Below are 21,670 nucleotides of genomic sequence, written 5' to 3' on the forward strand. Positions count from 1 at the left end.
GATCACCCCCGACATACTGGACGCTAGAGCTACCAACTGAGAAACTCCTAACGTGGGGCCAATAACTGGTGTTGTAACAAGACCTCCAGGTGATTCTACTAACCTAACGTCTGTGATCCTCTGGGCTGGAGATACAGAGACTGACATTTAATCTGGAAATTTGACCGTAAGGCTAAAACTTCCAAAAATGTGATGGGGATCAGGGAAATAAAAGGTGATTATACTTGATATAAAAGCCATGGTTACGTTGTTTTTAAAATGTTAACAAATGCCTTCAGAAAGCACATGAGTTTGGAGATGGAGGGAGAGAAAGCAAATGGAGGGGGGAAAAGAGACAGCAAGGAGAAATCAAATGGAAAGGGAGAAAGGGAAGGAGGAGGATCATATGATGGGGAGAGAAACCAGGTGGAAACGGAGAAATCAGATGGGAAGAATTCAAGATGAAGGGAGATACAACTAACAGAAGGAACCAGATAGAGGAAGAGAAGGGGGCTGGAGAGAAAGAGGGGCATCTACTTTAAACTGCCCCCAAAAGATTCCACTTTTAGTGGGATTAACTCTGCATCCCTGGGAAAGTTTAGGCAGATCAGTTCCTTTACTTCTCACCGTGTGAAGAGTTTAGAAGTAGGACTGAACTGAGGAAAGCCAGAGGATTTTTTATAATTCAGTGGAAAGAAAAAGACACAATAGAAAATACGGGCCTTGCTTATAATATGGGCCTGTGAAGCTTGTGTTGGGTTTAATTTGAAAAGTGAAAGAAACATAATAGCGTTTAACCCCACCTGGAGAAGTAGGCCATACCAATTTTATATTATATTCCAGTAATAAGTATTATGTATATATGTGGTAAAACTATATAGTTTATATACAATATATATTTAATGATAATATAATGTACAACCAATATAGAGTTGATATATAAAATAATAGATGATTCATTGATCATGTTTGCAAATACACATATGTATTTAGCCATGCAAAAGGATTATGGCAAATTACATATTCTATTAGTAATGGCATTATGCAGAGTTAAATTCATTCTTTCTCTTATGTAAAATTACTACTTAACTATATATTTACTGATATTTGGAAGATTGTTAAAGAAATGATATATATCTATTTTCTAAGACAGACACCTATATTTTAACAATGCTAGCACATTTATGCAATTTTATTTTTACTTAGAATATGTTTGAATGTGAAGTAATATGACCAACTTTTTAGTAAGCTTACCAGAATTTTTGCGCTCAAATTTATTTTTGCCTTAAAATAGCTAATCTGGATGGCTATACATTTATTCCAATGATATCACCATTTCCATTTTTGGAATTTATCTTTAAATTGCTTCCAAAACCTTCAACATATTACTTTAAATACCAAGCAGGGAAAATATTTTTCGTGTTACGATGAAAATCCAAATAACTTTTCGAATTGGGTCTGCTTAATAAAATGGAATATCCAACTGGACAACACTTAAAAAATGTTGTTTTATAAGTGATAATGTAATTGTTTTTCTGTATGGCCACTGTTCTGATTTTATAAGGCAATCATAATAAGTTTGAAATTACTATAAATAATTATATCAATGTAAGACCAATCAGAAAAATGTCAAGTAATTAAATTTGAATGCTTAATTTCTGACATTTAACCTTAAAAGCTGCCTTATTACTACACTGAATCTTGTTCTCTATGACTGTACAGAGAAAATAGTATGTTTGTGACTTCACTTTTTCTTAAATGTTATTAACGTCACGGCATCAAACTGACCTAGACAATACTGAAACCAAATTTTATTCTTAAACTAGAAAAAATTGTCACTCCATGTGCTTATGCAGCCAAACAAAAGGTTGAAATGCAGTACTAAGCTGTTTAGGCAAAATTATTTGGAGCTTATGGCTGCCTGCTTTTCCCTTCAGACCTTTGACATATACCATCATATTCCCAATGCTTCAGCCTGACCTTATTAGTCTTATTTGCATGAGCAAGGCTGTGTAGTCAGATTAAATTGCCCAAAGAAGCAATCCTATTATTCAAGTGAATGCATTTTTTTTTTACTTTGCCAAATAAGAAATGAGACAACAATACCAATCAATAGACACATTTGAGATATATCAAATAAATATATTAACAACATTATTTACTAGAAAATTTAATTTATCAGGAAAAAAAAAACTTGCCTTTAAATCCTGGGACACACTTGCAGAAGAAATATCCCCTTAAATGTGTACTAGTTGTTCCATTTTTGCAGGACGCAGATTTGCAGTCTTCAGTATCTATCTCACAGATGTTCCTTTCATATCTTTGCAGACCGCTACAGTTACAATTGTGCGAAAGGGCCAGGCAGAGGCCATGCACTGATATACTCTGGTTCCCTAAGCAATAGTCAACATTGACAACACACAATCTGCCAATGTAACTAAGAGAACAGCTGCATCTGAAACACAGAAAAATGAAAAACCCAATTAGTCATATACTTTATTTTGATATATTTAAGTATTTAAATCACACATTTATTTAAAAACACAGAAATAAATATTTAATGAAGATAGTTGTGGGGTGCATTTAAAAAATATTTTCATAAAGTGTCCATTCTTGGCAAAATTACTTTTGATTACTGTGCAGAATTATGAGTGAAAATAACTTTGGTGCTGAATATATCTAGTCTCAAAAACATATTCTGCCACTTAATTGCTATGTTAGCTGGGATAACATCATGAACTCTGCCTATGCTAATGTGTGTGTGTGTGTGTGTGTATTCATATATTATTAGGTTGGTGCAAAAGTAATGGTGGTTTTTGTCATTGAAAGTAATGGAAAAAAATCACAATTACTTTTGTAACAACTATATATATATATACATATATATAAGATTATTCAAACTCAGTTTGTCACTCAGTGCAATTATTTAAGATGTAGCTGTAAGGCAATGCCAGGTATTCTTATATTATTCTTTAAATCTATAATATTTTGAATTTTAAAATATCTGTACTCTTGAATACATGAACATAATTCATGCATTCATTATTTTAGTTTTTTAGATACATTTTTAATGAATTTGCAAATTTCGACGAGATTTTCCCATAGTAATTTCAATTTATCCAATATATTTTTCTAGTAGTTTTTTACATAGTTTTCTTGTAAGTGAAGACAATTGTGAAATAGTCTGCAATTTATGTAAATGTATTTTAAATATGTTTTAGGTTTAATGCTGAGAACTATGTTGGCTATCAACAAAAGTGGGGATATTTTTCTGGAGTTAGAGAGACAAAGATTTTTCACTTTTTTCTTCCTTTCAAATACAGATGTGCACAGAAACACACACACATCTGTTCAAGGCCTAATTTATTTGATCATTATACATTGAACAACTTTTCTTGGGTTCCTCTATATCTAGGCATAGTTATAAGTTATTAATATAAATTCTTAGATCATTTTAATATAATAATACATTATATAATATATCCATATGCATTTCTTTGAATATTTTATATACATACATAATTGAAAAAGAAAACAAAAGATGAAAAAAAATTAAAGTATCATGATTTTCAAGAATTCTTTACCAAGCATTCAAAGGGCACTTAACATTAGCATATAAATATGTCAATGGGCTGAGAAAAGCAATGTCAAATCACTTTGCTTGTTATTATTAATACAAATTAACCTACTGAACCTAAGTCATTACACTTATAACTGTATATGACGGTAAGTGTTTGGAGCCAGCAAAAATGTTAAAGGTGAATTAGTTCAAGCCTTTCTTCTTGTAGTTGTAAAGAACTTAGCCATTTAATGCAATTTGTCAAGGATCACTGAGATTATTAATGGTAGGAAGTGTAGTGGATGCTTTGATGTGTTCAAATCACTGGTCTTGGAGAGAAAACTTTGGTTTTAATTCTTTTCAAACATGTATTAAACAAATATATTTGTGCCTGTTTTCCTCATCTGCAAAATTCTCAGTTGCACATCTATTTCACAGAAGAGTATTGAATGCATATTTTACTGGGCAAGTAACTGTTACCTACTATATCAAACACCCTTCCAACAAAGTTACCTGAAATAAAATCATAGAACACAGTTACTTCCCTTCAATACCTTTCCTCTTCTCCCTCCACATACAGAAAAAGAAAAAAAAACCTAGGTAAATTCAAAACAACTGCCACATGGCAAAAAATTGTTGGCCTGTGCTAGGCCTTGTTTAACTGTATCTTTGTAAATTGTTAATAGTGCTCTTTCACTTTTAACAGTGTTCTGATTGGGGTGGTAGATTACATGGGGCCCTATGTATAATGCCAAGATTATTACATAGTTCTGTGCCTCTACTATGCAAGCTTTAGTCATAATGCTGTTTGTTATTCCATGAAAATGAAAAGAAAATTTTAGAAAGTTCCTTCCTAAATGAACAGGATATCCTGTACAAGAATACGAAGGCATATCTTTATAATTCTTCCTGAGCTAATCTCTAGTTTATTAAATCTCAATAAAGGCATCAAGAGGTAGACTCTAAATTATATATGGGAAGCTTACGGCATTGAGAATATTTTTGAAAATTAAGAGTAATATGGAAGTACTAGCTCAGATACTATAACAAACAAAAACTGTACTAATTGAAAGAGAGTTTGCCACTTAACTATTAGGATCTTGCTTAAGTCTCTAATCTGAGCTGTGTGGAGATAGTGACACCTTTTATTAAGAGGAAGATTTAATAGGAGAAAATTTGGGGTAGAAACTAGGAATCTGCATTTGGCCACAGCAAATTTGAAATGGTAATTGACCTATTTTTATATTTCATTATATTTCATGTATTTTTATATTGACCTCTTGATGTTTGTTTTATTGAGCTTTAATGTCCTCAAGAGAATACTTTTTCTTGTGTACTCGTCTTTTTAAAATTTGACGAGTTGTGGTTAGAGCAACAACCTACTTGTTCCCAATTTTTGAATTTTTCAAATTTTATTTTTGACACAACTTAGGCACATTCCCTTATTGTTTAGCATTACCATTTCTATATCAACCTACCTACAATACAAACCTACCTACACATACATATTTTTATATATATATATTTAAATTCTCAAAAGTGATTATATCTTAGTAATATATAATGCTCTGAAATTTTATCTTTCCATTTAATGATATGTCTGAGATACCAATCCAAATTAGCACATTTTGTTTTCAAAGGTTGCAAATATTCTATTATATGAATGTACCATAATATTTCACCCTCAGAAGGCACTGTAGTTACTATGTGTTTTAATTTGTTGTGTTAATATTTATACAGAAATGGAAGTCCTTGTATAAATATATCAGTGGATTCTATAAAGAGGATCCATAGGATAAATCCCTTGCAAAATTGGCCCTAATCAAAAGGAAATCAAGTGTTTAATTTTAATAGTTCTTATCAAAGCCCTCTCTATAAAGGTTGATGTTCAGAATGCTGGGCTTCCCAAACACTGGCGAGTTCTGCATATCATAAAATGTTTTAGTATTTACCAGTCTGATTAGAAAATCTGTCCTATTTTGCTATGATTTTTATGTGTTTAATTCATGAATTGCACTTTTTTTGCAAAGTTACTGGTCATTTACCTTTTTGTTTTCCTAATAACAACCTATTTTTGGTAATTTTTCTACAATAAATAACATATTTTTAACACTAATTTTATAATTAGCACAAAAGAAAATAAGATAGCAACACTTCCTTTTCCTTTGCACCACACCTTCCCCTGACCCCCCCAAAAAACAACTTGGCAATCTATTGCTTTCTAATGGCCATTGTTTGAAAGCTCATTGGGATGTTCTTAGGAAAGTGTCGCTTCTGATGCATTGGAAGTAGTCCAAAATTTCTGAAATGCCAGGCGTTTTGGTTTTAAATTTATTTCCAAGTTTTAATATTCTGGTTTATTTTAATTTATATTTTCATCAAATACTATGGAAATATTCCTATAATAATGCAAATATTTCTTATAGAATAACTATAGTGTCTTCTGAGGGTCAAATATTACAGTGCGTTTCCATTTCTAACTCATCCTGCCACCTATATATAACTACTTTAAGATGTTTAACTATTTTTGTGTTTTCATTTATCTCAATATTTCCGAATAAAATATTTTACATTTATTACTTAATAAAAAAGCACATTTAAACATTATTCATTGATGTCATCCTATGGAAGAGAAGTATTTACATTTCTTACACTGCTCCTTACCCCAAAACACACACACACACGCACACACACACACACAGACACACAGATAAACACACCAAGCCCATATATCATTCTCCCAATATAAAATTAGGTTAATTTTGTAATAAATTAACATTCATTTTATATAATTATGTGTTTAGTGATATCATTTGTAGCTGAAAGAGGTCGTATGCATTTACTTTTACAGAACATTTTTGTTTTCCTGGCAGTTTTTAATCACTATATTTTTAGTTTTGTTTACTTATTCTAAGCACCCAGTCATCATTACTTCCCCATGTCCCTCAATATGCAAAATACATTGGATATTCTCTCAGCCTCAGTCTTTTTGTCCTTAGAAATGCCTCTTCTGAATGGGTAGATCCACAGGCTCACTTCATAGTGTTTTCTGGGATGACTCTTCACCTTCATCCTGGGAAGCTTTACCGCCTGTCTTCTGGTTTGGATCCTCAGTTTCCTAAATTCCTCATCTTTTCCTTACTTGACTTCCTATTTTAAGCGAAGTATATTATTTTTAGGTTAGACCTCTTAGAACTAAAAATGTTCACATATTGTAGATCTGAAAACTATTTTTTCTACCTTTTTCTTATTACTTTGAGGGCAGTAGTCTTAAGTTTTGGAGTTTTTTTCAAAAGTTTAACATGCAACTCTTCTTTGTATTTCCTCTGAATTTTCTCCCTACCTTCCAACTGACTTTGGTCTCTGGCTGTGAAGTTAGAGAATTTCTTAACTTACATGGTTATGCTTGACTCTCCACTTATATTGAAAAATAAATCACCAAAAAATATGGTTTGAAATTCCATGTATTCATTGTGAGTGGTTTTCTAGTGACTTTATTGCACTGTGATCAAAGAGACCTGGCTGATTTGTTTAAGAACTCTCTAATTCTCTCAGAGTCTGTATTCTTTAACCTACATCCACTCAGTGACAGTCAGGGGAAGTGGCCTGACCACCCACATTTTTAGAGCAGAATAGGGAAAAATACCTTGTTACCTTTGTTTTGGGAGTAGATTTTTACTTAATTTCTCCTCTGTAGTATTGCACCACATCCCTGGGCTCTGTGTATTGCTCAAGAATGGAACAGGCTGTTCACACAGATAAAAGAGAGAATTCAGGAGTTTAACTGTGTGCTCATAAAGCTTTCAACCAATTCTTTGATTTTCAGCTTTACCATGGTCCCACCCTCAGGAATGACTGATGAGTACAATGCCTGTCTTTCGAGTATTCGGCTTATTTAGTGGCTTCCCCTCTGCTACCAACTTAGTTTGGTGGTTCTAGTCTTTCCTGATCCTTTGCATTTTAAATAATTTTTGTTAGGATGTTAGACATTGTAAATATTTTATTGAAAGTCTAGATTTGGGGCTGGGCGTGGTAACTCATGCCTGTAATCCCAGCACTTTGGGAGGCGGAGGCGGGCAGATCACGAGGTCAGGAGATCGAGACCATCCTGGCTAACACGGTGAAACCCCGTCTCTACCAAAGATATATGAAATTAGATCTTAGGCATCGCGTCATAGAGGAACTACGTCTTCCAGAACCCTCGCGCCCTGCGTCGTGCTGGCACTTTTACCGGCCGGGCCTTAGAGCGGAGCCTGTAGCCGGGCGCCATCTTTGACGCTGGCAGTCTTGGTTTTCTGCTAGTGCTGCTGCTGCTCGGAGGACGACGGACGGCAGCGGCCAAGCAAGAAGAAAGACGTAGCAGCAAGCGGGAGTCGGGGATAGTGTCATCAGTTCGGGTCCCACGACTTTGGAGCTTGTCTCAAACTCCACATACAGAAAGCCACCGACCTTATTCCGGTATCCTACACCCATTCCCCACCCTCATTACACTCCCACCCCTGGCCCTCAGCGTGGGAGTCAAGAGCAACAGGGACACTTCCGTACTCCTTGTAGGATTGGTGAAACCGTAATGAAGAACACCCCTAAACTCCCATAATCGGTGCGGATTCCTGTGGGGAAGGCCTATAGTGTTGACATCTTCCAGGCCTTGATTCTGGACCTTGAGAAGGAGGCTGTGGAACTAGAGATAGCGATGCTTTTTAGGATTTGGGGATATTCCCTGCCCAAAAAATTCCTGGAAAATTGACTAGTATTAAGTGTGAAGAAATCTTGAAGACCAGAAATTGGATCTTACTGAAAAACTGATGTTTTTTTTGTTTTTCAGATTATATTGTTCAGCTATGGAAGATGGATTTTTTTTCATGATCCTTTGACTCTCAAGTTCATCTTTAAATGAACTCTTTTTTTTGTTTTTTTTTTGTTTGTTTGTTTTGTTTTGTTTTTGAGGAGATAACTAACCCTAGCTGTCTCCAGTCTGACAAAGGTTATTTGAATGGACTTAATCTCCCAGTAGTTGGGAGATGTTTTAAAAACACATGCTGTGTTTGAATTGTGGCTGAGAGGTTTTCTTGGCAATGTGAGGAGGAAAATTTTTTCTGCCTCATTATTATTAATTCATGGATTGAGTGTTGGTTCGACCTACAGGCGTAATAGATTGGAACTCAGTGAAGACACAGACGTTCCTGTTGAGAGCAACCAGCTAATGATTACAGTTTAAAGACAATTTCTGTGATCAAGTTGTCATTTGGAAGATTAAACCCATTTCACGAGGACTTGGAGCCTTGTCCTTGCTTTGAGGAAGCAGTGGCTTGTTTCAAGAAGCCACTTCTGATCTAAGAATCTACCCAGCATGCCTAATCAAGGAGAAGACTGCTATTTTTTTTTCTATTCTACATGTACCAAAGGTGACAGCTGCCCATTCCGTCACTGTGAAGCTGCACTAGGAAATGAAACTGTTTGCACATTATGGCGAGAAGGGCGCTGTTTTCGACGGGTGTGCAGGTTTCGGCACATGGAGATTGATAAAAAACGCAGTGAAGTTCCTTGTTATTGGGAAAATCAGCCAACAGGATGTCAAAAATTAAACTGCGCTTTCCATCACAATAGAGGACGATATGTTGATGGCCTTTTCCTACCTCCGAGCACAACTGTGCCTGAGTCACCAGAAGAGGAAGTGAAGGCTAGCCAACTTTCAGTTCAGCAGAACAAATTGTCTGTCCAGTCCAATCCTTCCCCTCAGCTGCGGAGCGTTATGAAAGTAGAAAGTTCCGAAAATGTTCCTAGCCCCAAGCATCCACCAGTTGTAATTAATGCTGCAGATGATGATGAAGATGATGATGATCAGTTTCCTGATGAAACCAAAACACCTACCCTGCAACCAACTCCTGAAGTTCACAATGGATTACGAGTGACTTCTGTCCGGAGACCTGCAGTCAATATAAAGCAAGGTGAATGTTTGCATTTTGGAATAAAAACTCTTGAGGAAATTAAGTCAGAGAAAATGAAGGAAAAATCTAAGAAGCAAGGTGAGGGTTCTTCAGGAGTTTCCAGTCTTTTGCTCCACCCTGAGCCTGTTCCAGGTCCTGAAAAAGAAAATGTCAGGACTGTGGTGAAGACAGTAACTCTCTCCACCAAACAAGGAGAAGAACCCTTGGTTAGATTGGGTCTTACTGAGAGACTGGGGAAACGAAAATTTTCGGCAGGCGCTGACAGTGATCCTCCATTAAAGCGTAGCCTGGCACAGAGGCTAGGGAAGAAAGTTGAAGCTCCGGAAACTAACACTGACGAAACACCAAAGACAGCTCAAGTTTCCAAGTCTCTTAAGGAGCGATTAGGCATGTCAGCTGATCCAAATAATGAGGACGCAACAGATAAAGTTAATAAAGTTGGTGAGATCCATGTGAAGACATTAGAAGAAATGCTTCTTGAAAGAGCCAGTCAGAAACATGGGGAATCGCAAACTAAACTCAAGACAGAAGGACCTTCAAAAACTGATGATTCTACTTCAGGAGCAAGAAGCTCCTCCACTCTCCGTATCAAAACCTTCTCTGAGGTCCTGGCTGAAGAAGAACATAGGCAGCAGGAAGCAGAGAGACAAAAAAGCAAAAAGGATACAACTTGCATGAAGCTAAAGACTGATAGTGAAATTAAAAAAACAGTAGTTTTGCCACCCATTGTTGCCAGCAAAGGACAATCAGAGGAGCCTGCAGGTAAAACAAAGTCCATGCAGGAGGTGCACATGAAGACGCTGGAAGAAATTAAACTGGAGAAGGCACTGAGGGTGCAGCAGAGCTCCGAGAGCAGCACCAGCTCCCCGTCTCAACATGAGGCCACTCCGGGGGCAAGGTTGCTGCTGCGAGTCACCCAAAGAACATGGAGGAAAGAAGAGAAGATACTTCAGGAAGGAAATGAAGTTGATTTTCAGAGCCGTATTAGAATGGAAGCTACAGAGGCTTCAGTTGAGACCACAGGAGTTGACATCAGTAAAATTCAAGTCAAGAGATGTGCGACCATGAGAGAGATGCGCATGCGGAAACAGCAGGAGAGGGAAAAATCAGTCTCGACACCTCTTCAGGGAGATGTAGCCTCTTGCAATACCCGAGTGGCAGAGAAACCAGTGCTCACTGCTGTGCCAGGAATCACATGGCACCTGACCAAGCAGCTTCCCACAAAGTCATCCCAGAAGGTGGAGGTAGAAACCTCAGGGATTGCAGACTCATTCTTGAATGTGAAATGGGCAGCACAGACCTTGGAAAAAAGGGGTGAAGCTAAACCCAAAGTGAACGTGAAGCAATCTGTGGTTAAAGTTGTGTCATCCCCCAAATTGGCCCCAAAACGTAAGGCAGTGGAGATGCACCTTGCTGTCACTGCCGCTGTGAAGCCACTCAGCTCCAGCAGCGTCCTACAGGAACCCCCAGCCAAAAAGGCAGCTGTGGATGCTGTTGTCCTGCTTGTCTCTGAGGACAAATCAGTCACTGTGCCTGAAGCAGAAAATCCTAGAGACAGTCTTTTTTTCTTTTTCTTTTTCTTTTTCTTTTTTTTTTCTTTCTTTCTTTTTTTTTTAATATACTGTAAGTTTTAGGGTACACGTGCACATTGTGCAGGTTAGTTACATCTGTATACATGTGCCATGCTGGTGCGCTGCACCCACTAACTCGTCATCTAGCAGTAGGTATATCTCCCAGTGCTATCCCTCCCCCCTCCCCCCACCCCACCACAGTCCCCAGAGTGTGATATTCCCCTTCCTGTGTCCATGTGATCTCATTGCTCAATTCCCACCTATGAGTGAGAATATGCGGTGTTTGGTTAGAGACAGTCTTGTGCTGCCTCCAACCCAGTCCTCTTCAGATTCCTCACCCCCGGAGGCGTCTGGCCCTTCCTCACCCCAAATGAGCATGAAAACTCGCCGACTCAGCTCTGCCTCAACAGGAAAGCCCCCACTCTCTGTGGAGGATGATTTTGAGAAACTAACGTGGGAGATTTCAGGAGGCAAATGGGAAGCTGAGGTTGACCTGGATCCTGGGAAAGATGAAGATGACCTTCCGCTTGAGCTATGAGAAATGATTGATAGCTGAAGGTGGTAGTGAGGACACTTTAAAAAAAAAAAAAACCGCCAAAAAACTGGACTTAGTTTCATCTATTGTAACATTTACCTGAGACGATCATTTCTTTAGTCTAGAATTTGCCCCAAATCAGAAGTATACCTCTGAATTATCTGTATGTGTCCTGGATTCCTTGGGGTCAGATTTTTAAAGTTACTTTATAACCATTTTGTCCATTTGATGCCATTGTTTATCATCTTTTGAGAAAAAAGTTCTGTCATACCCTTCTCTCCACAAAAAAGAGACTGAGAGGGAGATCAAGTGAAAGGGTGTAAGCAAACTTAATGACTCCTTGAGGTGTTTGTCAGTTTTGGCTTTTTTCTCCTTTGTTGTATTCTTTATGTATTGTCTTGATGTACTTAATATTACCTGAGTTTGAAATGGATGAAGACAGCTGCTACCATTAAGGACCAAATTTTATGCTACCACTAAACAAAAATACCCACTCAGTCTGCGTTAAATTGTATGTCTTTGTAAAGGTATTTAGAGATTCAACTAAGCTTTAAAGAGGGCTGAGCAGCTCAGGAAGCCTGTAATGTGGGCATAACTCTTTGGACCTGATCTTGATGCTTCTGCTGCTCTGTTGGCCTCTGAAGAGCAATATCTAATTTATTATTACTGTAATTTTTTAAAAGGCTTTAAAGTGCCTCAGGGGTCCCCTGAAACTAATTTTCTATTTCTGGGATTCCCTGGATTCATTATATGAGATGGTGACATGATTAGAGGAATTCTTTTTTCGTATGAAAATTGTCCCTTTTCTTCTTCAGTACTTGCCTCCTTGCTGGCATTGAATTAACACAGGGACAAAATTTGGTTAATTTTTTATTTCTAATTCTCCCAACAAACCCCTGTTGCCCAGTATTTATGTGGTGGCCTTTAACCACCTGAGGGAAAAAATGAGCTTATTCAAGCTGCCAATATTTATCTATGGGCTGTAGCAGTACACCGAATTGTACTGTGCCAGGGATATTGAGATGCTCTGGGGGTGTATTGTATACCTGCCAGTTTTCTTCATTTCTGAATTGAGTTTTCTTTTCTTGATGTTGGTTTCCTTCATATCACCTCAAGGTTTAGATTTGTGAAGGAATAAGCATGACGGAAATAATAGTCTTGAAAGGAGATATGTTGTATATAATCAGAAGGAAGAGGAAGGAAGGATTTACCCATTTTGATATTTTGCTGTAGGTGGCCAGTTTTGTTTCTCATAGGGAAATCTGACCCACCTGTCATGTTGGCTCCTAAGGAACTGCTGTTGTAAGCGGCTCATCAAGAGTTGAACTTCACGTAGCCTTGTTGGGAATATGGAAAAGGAAGAAAGCCACAGGACTGCCCATTCAGTCTTGTTAAGATTGGGATGATTCTGCACAAGCAAAAATGACTTGAAATTTATGTATCGACACACCTCTAGCAATCCATCTTCAGCTGACTGAATGTTGTATGATAGCCCTTCTCCAAAGCAGGGGTAGAATGTTCAGGTTTCACCACGGATTTTCTACTTATTTCGCTTTTGGAATCAGCTTACAGATTCCAGGTCCCTTTTGTATATATTCTTTATTCTTTTGCTTTTTTAAAAAATAAACTTGTATTAGTCAATGTTTCGTGTTCCGCATTATTTGAACCATTTGCCCTTACAGAAAGAGAAATACTTGTTTGTGTTTTAAATACAACCGATGTAGGAAAAAAAAAAAAAAGAAAGAAAGAAAGAAAGAAAGAAATTAGCCAGGCGTGGTGGTGGGTGCCTGTAGTCCCAGCTACTTGGGAGGCTGAGGCAGGAGAATGGCGTGAACCTGGGAGGCGGAGGTTGCAGTGAGCTGAGATCGTGCCACTGCACTCCAGCCTGGGCAGCAGAGCAAGAGTCCGTCTCAAAAAAAAAAAAAGAAAGTCTAGATTTTGTAGTCTTCCTCTGGAAAGCCGAATTTTGTTTTGCCGGGGAGTTCAGTTACTTACCATTCAACCTGATCCTTTTTAAGCGTATTTTTAAGTTTGGGAGTATGCGTCTAGAGTAAGTTTTTCTTTAGGGCTAATTTAATTATCCTTTTGAAGCACGCCTCTTCAGGAGGCTCGAGGAAATATTCAGGGTGGTCAGCAATGCCTCCATTCTGGCTGGCTGCAACTCAACCCCCAGCTCACAAATCCCAGTAGCTGTTTTTGCCTGGCCTCATAGAGTTTCATTTCATGCATATGTAGCCTAATATTCAATGAAGGACTCAGGATAGCTGCCTGTATAGATTTCTGGAGTTCTTTCTCTCTGTGCCTCACATTTCAGCTCTTTTAGCTCCTTTAACTCTGATCTCTGTCTATTAAATTCAGTAAGTTGGATCTGCCTTGTCATGGTTCCTCCTCTCTTACTGCAGTCTTGGAAGTGCCTACATCCAGAAAGCCATGTTGGTTATAGGGCTTACCTCATTTCTTTTCCTGTTCTGAAGACTCACACTTCTGTGCTGTGTCTGTTTTCTAACGTCTGAAAACAGCTGTCTCATGTATTTTGTCCAATTTCCTAGCCGTTTACGGCAGAGAGACAGATTTGGTACCAGTTATTCTATCACATTGAGAAGTGACAGTCCCTAAACTTGCTCTAAACATGTTTAGATTTAATGTGAACAACTAATGTTTCCATTTTCAGTTTCTCTTAGCAGTTTTCATGAGCTTCAATCCGTTAATTCTCAAATACATCCATAAATCACTTGGAATATCTTAATGCATTGTATGAAAGATAATTCCTCCTCTGTACCCATCAGCAGCACTCTTCCTTTAAATTGTGGGATATGTTTTTCTGAGACTGTGGCTTTAGCGTGTACGAGAACAATTCAGTTGTTATCCCCTCATTTTGGGGAGTAAAAATCATAAGAACGAGGAGCATTATAGTATCTCATCTTGTCCAACAAAAACCTAGGTAACTTTGGAAGTTTTCTTCTCTCTCCCCCACTCTCCCACTTCTATGTGTGTATAAGTGTGTTTATTGAATAAAGAGCCTTTTATTTTTATTTATTTATTTATTTGAGATGATGTCTCACTGTCATCCAGGCTGGAGTGCAGTGGTGTGATCTCAGCTCACTGCAGCCTCCACCTCCCGGGTTCAAGCGATTCTTCTGCCTCAGCCTCCCTAGCAGTTGGGACAGACTACAGGCACATCCCACCACGCCCAGCTAATTTTTTGTGTTTTTATTAGAGACAGGGTTTCACTTGTTGGCCAGGCTGGTCTTGAACTCCTGACCTCAGGTGATCCACCTGCCTTGGCCTCCCAAAGTGCTAGAATTACAGGCGTGAGCCACTGCCTCAGGCTGAATAAAGAGCCTTTTAGATAATGTCTTGCCTGACAAGTTTAAAACAACTTTCTTACCAGATATGCCATAATAAAAATCTCCAAGAAATTTTCCTTAGGCTACATCTCAATGGGCCATTTACTACTATATCAATAAACTTTATTACATAATAAGATCTTGGTGTTTATCAGAAAGGGATTTGAGCCAGGGTGTTTTAAGTTGATTAGTATCTTGAGTGAGAAAGATCTCTGTTTTCATTAGCCTTCTCAGAAAAAATTCCCCCTATTTATCAGGAATGCAAATGTTTCAGATTGAAGTGGGTACCCAGACATAGCTCAACATTGCACAAACAGGTGCCAAGGGGAATCTGTTTCCTTTTCTATCTAACTCCAACTCCTTTGAATTTTTTTGACAGGTACTTAGAAAAACTGGGATTGACAAAGTGATACAGTTTGAGTTATATGTTGCCATAGAAAGAGGCAAGTTGGCAAATATTTTGGTAAATCATTTCAAGATAGCTTTGAGGAGGTCCTCAAAGCTTAGTATTATACATAGAGCAAGAGGATTATATGAAGTATGAAGAGAAAATTTCTTCTGATTTTCTAAGGAAGATATTGTTTAAGATCCAAGACTAGAAAACCAGTTGAATAATGTAATAGTAGTGCTTGGGCGAATCAAACCTTTTGGTGTGTTAAGTTTAAATTCTCAGGAGGATTGGGAAATCCATGGAACCAGATGGCTCCTAATTGTTTACAAGGAGAAAAAAGTCATGCAGAGGTTGAGAATTGCATGGTATTAAAACCTATAGGGTTAAAAAAATTAGAAAAAAACTAGTGTGGAGTTTGGAGTATTTCAACTGGTAATCAAATACAGAATGTTATGAGATAGCTGATGAGATATTATTTCGCTAGATTTCCTCAAATAAATAAAGGCTGTTGATGGTTCCATCAAGACGGTTTTGCGTGTAGGGAAATAATTAGCATGTGTTTTATTTCCGTTAACATATGTTCGTAATTGCACCCATACACTTCCTTAGAAGGGGAAAGTTTGCAGGCCTCTGAAATGACCATTGTACTTCCATAGCAGAATTCAAAACCAACACTATAGAAAGCATCTATAGCTGCCTTAAAGAAAAAAATTGGTGAATCAGCCAAGGGTGACGGGAAACATGGGGCCTGGTAGACTTGTCATATCTTGTTACAAATGTTCTCAAAAAAGCATTATTCATGTGCCTCTGGTTCCTACGACTAGATATCAGATATCACCAAGTCTCTGTCACTGAGGAGCTTATAGCTTAAAAGGGGGACTTTTAAATAAGTAAGCACACTAGTAGACATTAATCAGCTCACCAACCCCAAAATATTGGAGCATTAGGAAGAACTGAATTCGAATCTTTGCTCTGGTACTTAAAGTGTGATTATGGGAATGTGTTTTAATTTTAATGAACATCAGTTCCCATCTCAGTTAATAGCAACCAAGCTTCCCGGTAAAAATTCTATGGTTATCCTTTATGTATCTTTCCCCTTGCCTCTTACTGCCAATTTAGCAGCACGTCCAATTGATCCTACTTTCAAACAGACGTGACTACTTCTCTCCCTTTCACAGTGACATCCAAGGCCTCAACATCTATTGCCTAGACAATTGGCCTCCAGTCTACTTCTACTTTTGTCTTCCTCCCCTTGATCCCTGTTCAATTTTTCTTGGTTGAATAGCCATATTGATCCTTTCAGGATGCATTGGATCACAATACTATCTTGCTCTAACCCCTTCAGGTCCCTCCCATTGCACTGGACTATACAAACTCTTGGCTGGGCATGGTGGCTCATGCCTGTGATCCCAGCACTTTGAGAGGCCAAGGTAGACAGATCACTTGAGGTCAGGAGTTTGAGACCAGGCTGGCCAACATGGTGAAACCTCAACTCTACTAAAAATATAAAAATTAGTCAGGCAAGGTGGCATGTGCCTGTAATCCCAGCTACTCGGGAGGCTGAGGCAGGAGAATTGCTTGAACCCAGGAGGCAGAGGTTGCAGTGAGCCGAGATCATGACACTGCACTCCAGCCTGGGTGATGGAGTGAGACTCTGTCTAAATCTATCTATCTATCTATCTATCTATCTATCTATCTATCTATCTATCTATAGATATATCTGGGATTAGTGGTGACCAGCTTCCAAGATGACCCTCAATGATCCTGCCTGCCTCCGAGTACCCACACTCTTGTGAAGTTCCCTCCCTCACACACTATGCCAGGGTTAGTCAAAAACAAAAACAAGGAAATAAAAAAACCCAAACTCTTCAGTATGCCCTTCAAGGCTCCACGTGACCTTGCCGTGTCTACCTCTTCTGCCTCATCTGAACCTTAGCTCTTTCCACACCCTTCTCATTCTGCTACAGTCATCTAGTTCTTACTGTTCTATGAGCAGCTCATTTGCTAAGCTCATTTCTTCTCCAAGGAGTGGCTCCATTTCTCGAGCGATTCCCATTTCCACTGGCTGGTTTATCATTATCATATAAGCTCCATGTCTAACTCAAGTGTTACCACTTCAAATGGGTTTTCACCATCCTAGCTAAAATAGCAGCCACTGTCTCTCTTGCTCTGTTTTATATCTTCATGGCAATATTGCCAACTGAAATTTTATTGTTATTATTTTAAAATATTATTTATTTCTTACTAGAAGGTTAGTTCTGTAATGACCAACTTTTCCTGTCGTGTTCACTATTGTTTTCCAAGCGCATAATCGATACCCATTAAATATCTGTCAAATGAATACATAATTTTTAATGGGGATGATAAATAAAATATTATTTTTTGAGGAGGGAATAAAAGAACATACGTATATCTATAAATACTACGCTTGATCTTCGCCAAAAGGCCGAGAAGCGATACGTATATCTATAAATACTTAAAAAGTATGAAGTACTACAATATTAATATTCATAGATATATAACTAAAAGGGTTGGATGGTAAACAAAGTACTTGGACATGTTTCTGGTAAGTTTCTCTATGAGCTGGGACATAAGTTTTACATTTAATCCTATTTTCTATGTCAAAGGAGGATAAGTGAGTTTTACCCATTGAACAAATAGACCCATTACTCATATTTCACAATTAGCTGCTTTATGCATATTTGACCAATGTTGCACTTTAAGCAATTACAGATAACACTTAGTCCTGGACTTACAGATGGTTTGACTTATGGATGGGGAACGCAGTAGAATATTGTGTTCCCAATAATGCTGCCTATTTACAAAAGCAGCGTTTCCATCCTTTTCATTAGTTAAAAGTGAATAGTTTTTACTAATTAAATTAATATTTAATATTTAATTTGTGTCAATTAAATATGCACGAATTCTGCACAACCCTCAGCCCCCTTTTGCAGATTCTGATATGACAGTTGAGTATTATTATATGAGTAATGATAACTGTCAGGGCCAATGTTGGAAGCAACCATGTGACCTACTAATACAATATTTATCCTCTGTCCCTTTGATTTTCTGTTTAGTAGGCTCTCCAAATTATCACTCATTATGTATCCCAAAGCAGAAATCAGTGTAGGTAGCATTACTAAACTTAGCGAATAAAAATATGGGATGCCAAGTTAAATGTGAATTTCAGAAAAACGAGTGCTTTTCTGGTATAAGTATGTCCTATGCATAAGTATGTAGGGGTACAGTTTTGCTAAAAATTATTTATTGTATATTTGAAATTTATATTTAGCTGGATATCATGTATTTTATCTGGTAAACATATATATAGGATATAGCCAGTGACATAATTCCTGATGCCATCACTGGTCCTTTGGCTCAGACCACAGTATTTCTAATATCAGCGGAGCACAGCTAGATTGTTCAACTGTTGCATCTGTTAAGGTGGTTAGAAGATGGTATTTCATGGAACAAGAATATTTACTATGCCTTCCTTTATCTAAGTGCCTTTAATATGTTTCCTTTTATTTGAATACCTTTGAGTGAGAAATAGACATAAAGGAGAGTTTTCCTATGATGCCTGACTAACTCTGAATACTTCCTGGCACTTGTAAGATAAACTTGGTCATGATAAATTAAGTGATCAGTTATTGCTCCCAAGGTTTCTGTCATCTGGGTTTAGGGTCAGAGGTGGATTTTCTGTGAAGTTAGGAAAACTATAGCTTTAGGGCCGTCACTCGCATAGGTCACTTCCATGGCCCCGTGCCTAATTTTGCATTCTTTTTCTTAAATACAAAACAAAGAGACCTCCCACACTCTATAAGTGCCATGAAAACCTGCATTCTACCCCCTCATCCCCCACCCATGTCTAGGGATAAACAGTCTAGCATGCTAGCTCTAGATAATTGCTGCTTTGGATAATTTCCAGATAAAATGCCCAAATTGACAAGACAAATGTTTTACATGTAAACAAGTTGCACTTACTTATCTTAGGCCCCCAACAACCTGATTCATTTCAGCTATTGGCTTTTTCTTTTCTCTATGGTCACAGTTATCACAGTATGCTCTCAGGAACATGGGGGCAGAGCTTCAACGTTAAACAGGTCTTTCTGTTTTCCTTTCCACTGGGAGATACCTAGTTCAATGTTCCTGTAACCAGTTGGAATATATGCCAATCTCAAAGTTAAATTCTGGCTCTTTAGGAGGGAGCTTTCATCTGAAGACCTGGGATCTTCAGATTATCACTGCGTTGTCACTTCCCCTAATTTAACAGCTGCTTGTTTTGCTTTACTCCAGTCCTCAACCCCCAGATGAGGTAGTAGAGATTCCCTACTGTTTCGTGGAACACCAGCAACATGGACACAAAGGCAAACTCCAGCTTTCCTCACACCTCTTAAAGAGCATCTTGAACCCTACAAGTCTAGATGGCCCTGGCCTATTCCCTGGGGGATATTTTTTCCCCATAGGTAGGGCTGGTGAGATATTATGTTGGAGTCACCCGGGGCCTATTCTTGTACCTCTTCTGTCTTTCTTCGGGTACTTTCATTCACTTGGTAATCCCATCTTTTGTCATGGCTCTAAAAACCATCCAAATGTTGACAGCTCCCTAGTTTATATCTGGGAAATTATAGGAGGGTTTAGAGTAAAGAAGTGACCCCATACATGCGTGATTAACACATGCTTAAAGGATCAGCCCCGAATTCTCCCTTGACTCAAAACTTATTCAACTGTCTATCTGGGTGTCCTTTAGGCATCTCAGACATACTGTGATCACAGCTGAGCTCCTGATCTTGCCTCCAGATATGGTCTTTCTGCAGTTTTCCGTATCTCGATAAATGACAACTTCATCTTCCCAGTGTTTCAGGCCAAAAATCTTGGAGTCATTTCTGACTCCTCTGTTATTCTCACGTTAGCTGTTCAAACTATCTAAATAACAGTCTACCTACTAAATACCCTTTGTCTCTACCTTCAGAGTATATCCAGAATCTGATCCCTTCTCAGTATCTTCACAGCAAACACCTGGCCCAGGCCACCTCATCTCCTACGTGGCCTTGTAATTGCCTCCTAACTGGTCTCCCTGCTTCTGTTTTCAGCCAGCTTTAGTCTGTACTCAATGTAGCAGTCAAAGCAGTCTTTTCAATACATAAGTCAGAGCATGTTAGTTATCCTCTGCTCAAAAGCCTCCAAGAGCTTCCCACATTAATAGGAATAAAAGCCCAAGTCCTATAATGGCCTGCAAGGTGGTATCTGATCAGACCCTCTGCAATGACTATTGTCCTTGTCTTCTCAAATTTTATCCACCACCCACTCCCCTCCAGCCTTGCTGACCTTGCTGTTTTTCACAGAAGCCAAACATTTCCCCACTTAGTGCCTTTCCATTGGCTGTTCCATCTGCCTGGGTTGCTCTTCCTTCAGGTGTGTCTATCTGTGTGTGTGTGTGTATGTGCGTGTGTGTGTATACATGCTTACATGCTTCCTTACCTCCTTCAAGTACTTTCTCAAATGTTACCTTCTCAATGATCACCCCATTTAAAATCAAAACCCCCCCTCCACAATTGTTAATCCTTGTTTTGATTTTTCTCCATAGCATTCATTACTTCTAAGAGAGGTTTTTAAAAGTTTTTTATTCTGTCTCTTCCAATTAAATATAAGCTCCATGAAATCGGGTTTTTATCTGTTTTCGTTCCTGCTCTATCATTCCTAGCACTCAGAATAGTGCCTGTCACAAGAAATGGAGGGCACTCAACATATATCCATTGAATGCATAAAACAGGATAAGAAAGTCTTAAACATTTGCTTAATGTGTCTTCATCAATCCTTAAAGGTTCAAAAGCACTCAACCCTCTTTCTCTTCTTTGGACTTCCCCTTATGGTATGTGTGTGTGTGTGTGTGTGTGTGTGTGTGTGTGTGTGTGTGTGTGTTTTCCAGCTAAAACCTAATATCCTTGAGTTACACCATTAAGAGAGTTGCAGCTAGCTCTTCAGAAATCTTGTATCTACTGAACTCCAAGAACATCATTTATTCAGTACCCAAGGATGGGACATAGCCAATGATGATGATGGGAACATTTTCAGGAACTGTGCTCACTCACATAGATTTTTGTTCATGGAATAAGTTTCTGAAGGTCTGTTTATCAGGGTAAAACTTCAGTCCTGTATCAACTAACAATCCCATACAGAAGGGTCACTGTTTACATTTCTCCAAAGCCTGGTCAAAATAACTTTGACTAATTTGATTAAATTGATTGATAACTCAAAGTAAATCATATCACCAAAACACTTCTCATTCCAATGCTTGATAGTTATGGAATTTGCTGAGACCACCCACTGAATACCCGTT

At 38.2% G+C, this 21,670-nt stretch overlaps 2 protein-coding genes across 8 annotated transcripts in view; one reads left to right on the plus strand and one right to left on the minus strand.

Moving 5' to 3' along the window:
• Positions 1–1,752: 1,752 nt before the first annotated feature.
• Positions 1,753–21,670, minus strand: part of LOC129397991 (protein eyes shut homolog) — a 565,331-nt gene continuing 545,413 nt past the window's right edge. For 6 of the 7 annotated variants that reach the window (XM_063605344.1, XM_063605345.1, XM_063605348.1 and 3 more), the window contains one exon: positions 1,759–2,434. In XM_063605344.1, coding sequence (XP_063461414.1) covers positions 2,158–2,434 — 277 coding nt within the window. In that variant the 3' untranslated portion in view covers positions 1,759–2,157. Of the gene's footprint in view, positions 2,435–21,670 lie in introns of all 7 variants that reach the window. The other variant, XM_063605343.1, reaches the window with a different exon arrangement.
• Positions 7,235–14,134, plus strand: LOC129397998 (zinc finger CCCH domain-containing protein 11C-like). The gene has a single exon (XM_055113775.2). It carries the CDS (start codon positions 8,889–8,891, stop codon positions 11,118–11,120), a length of 2,232 nt encoding a protein of 743 aa, XP_054969750.1. The 5' UTR covers positions 7,235–8,888; the 3' UTR covers positions 11,121–14,134.

Source organism: Pan paniscus, chromosome 5 (assembly GCF_029289425.2).
Source record: "Pan paniscus chromosome 5, NHGRI_mPanPan1-v2.0_pri, whole genome shotgun sequence".
Taxonomy (NCBI): domain Eukaryota; kingdom Metazoa; phylum Chordata; class Mammalia; order Primates; family Hominidae; genus Pan; species Pan paniscus.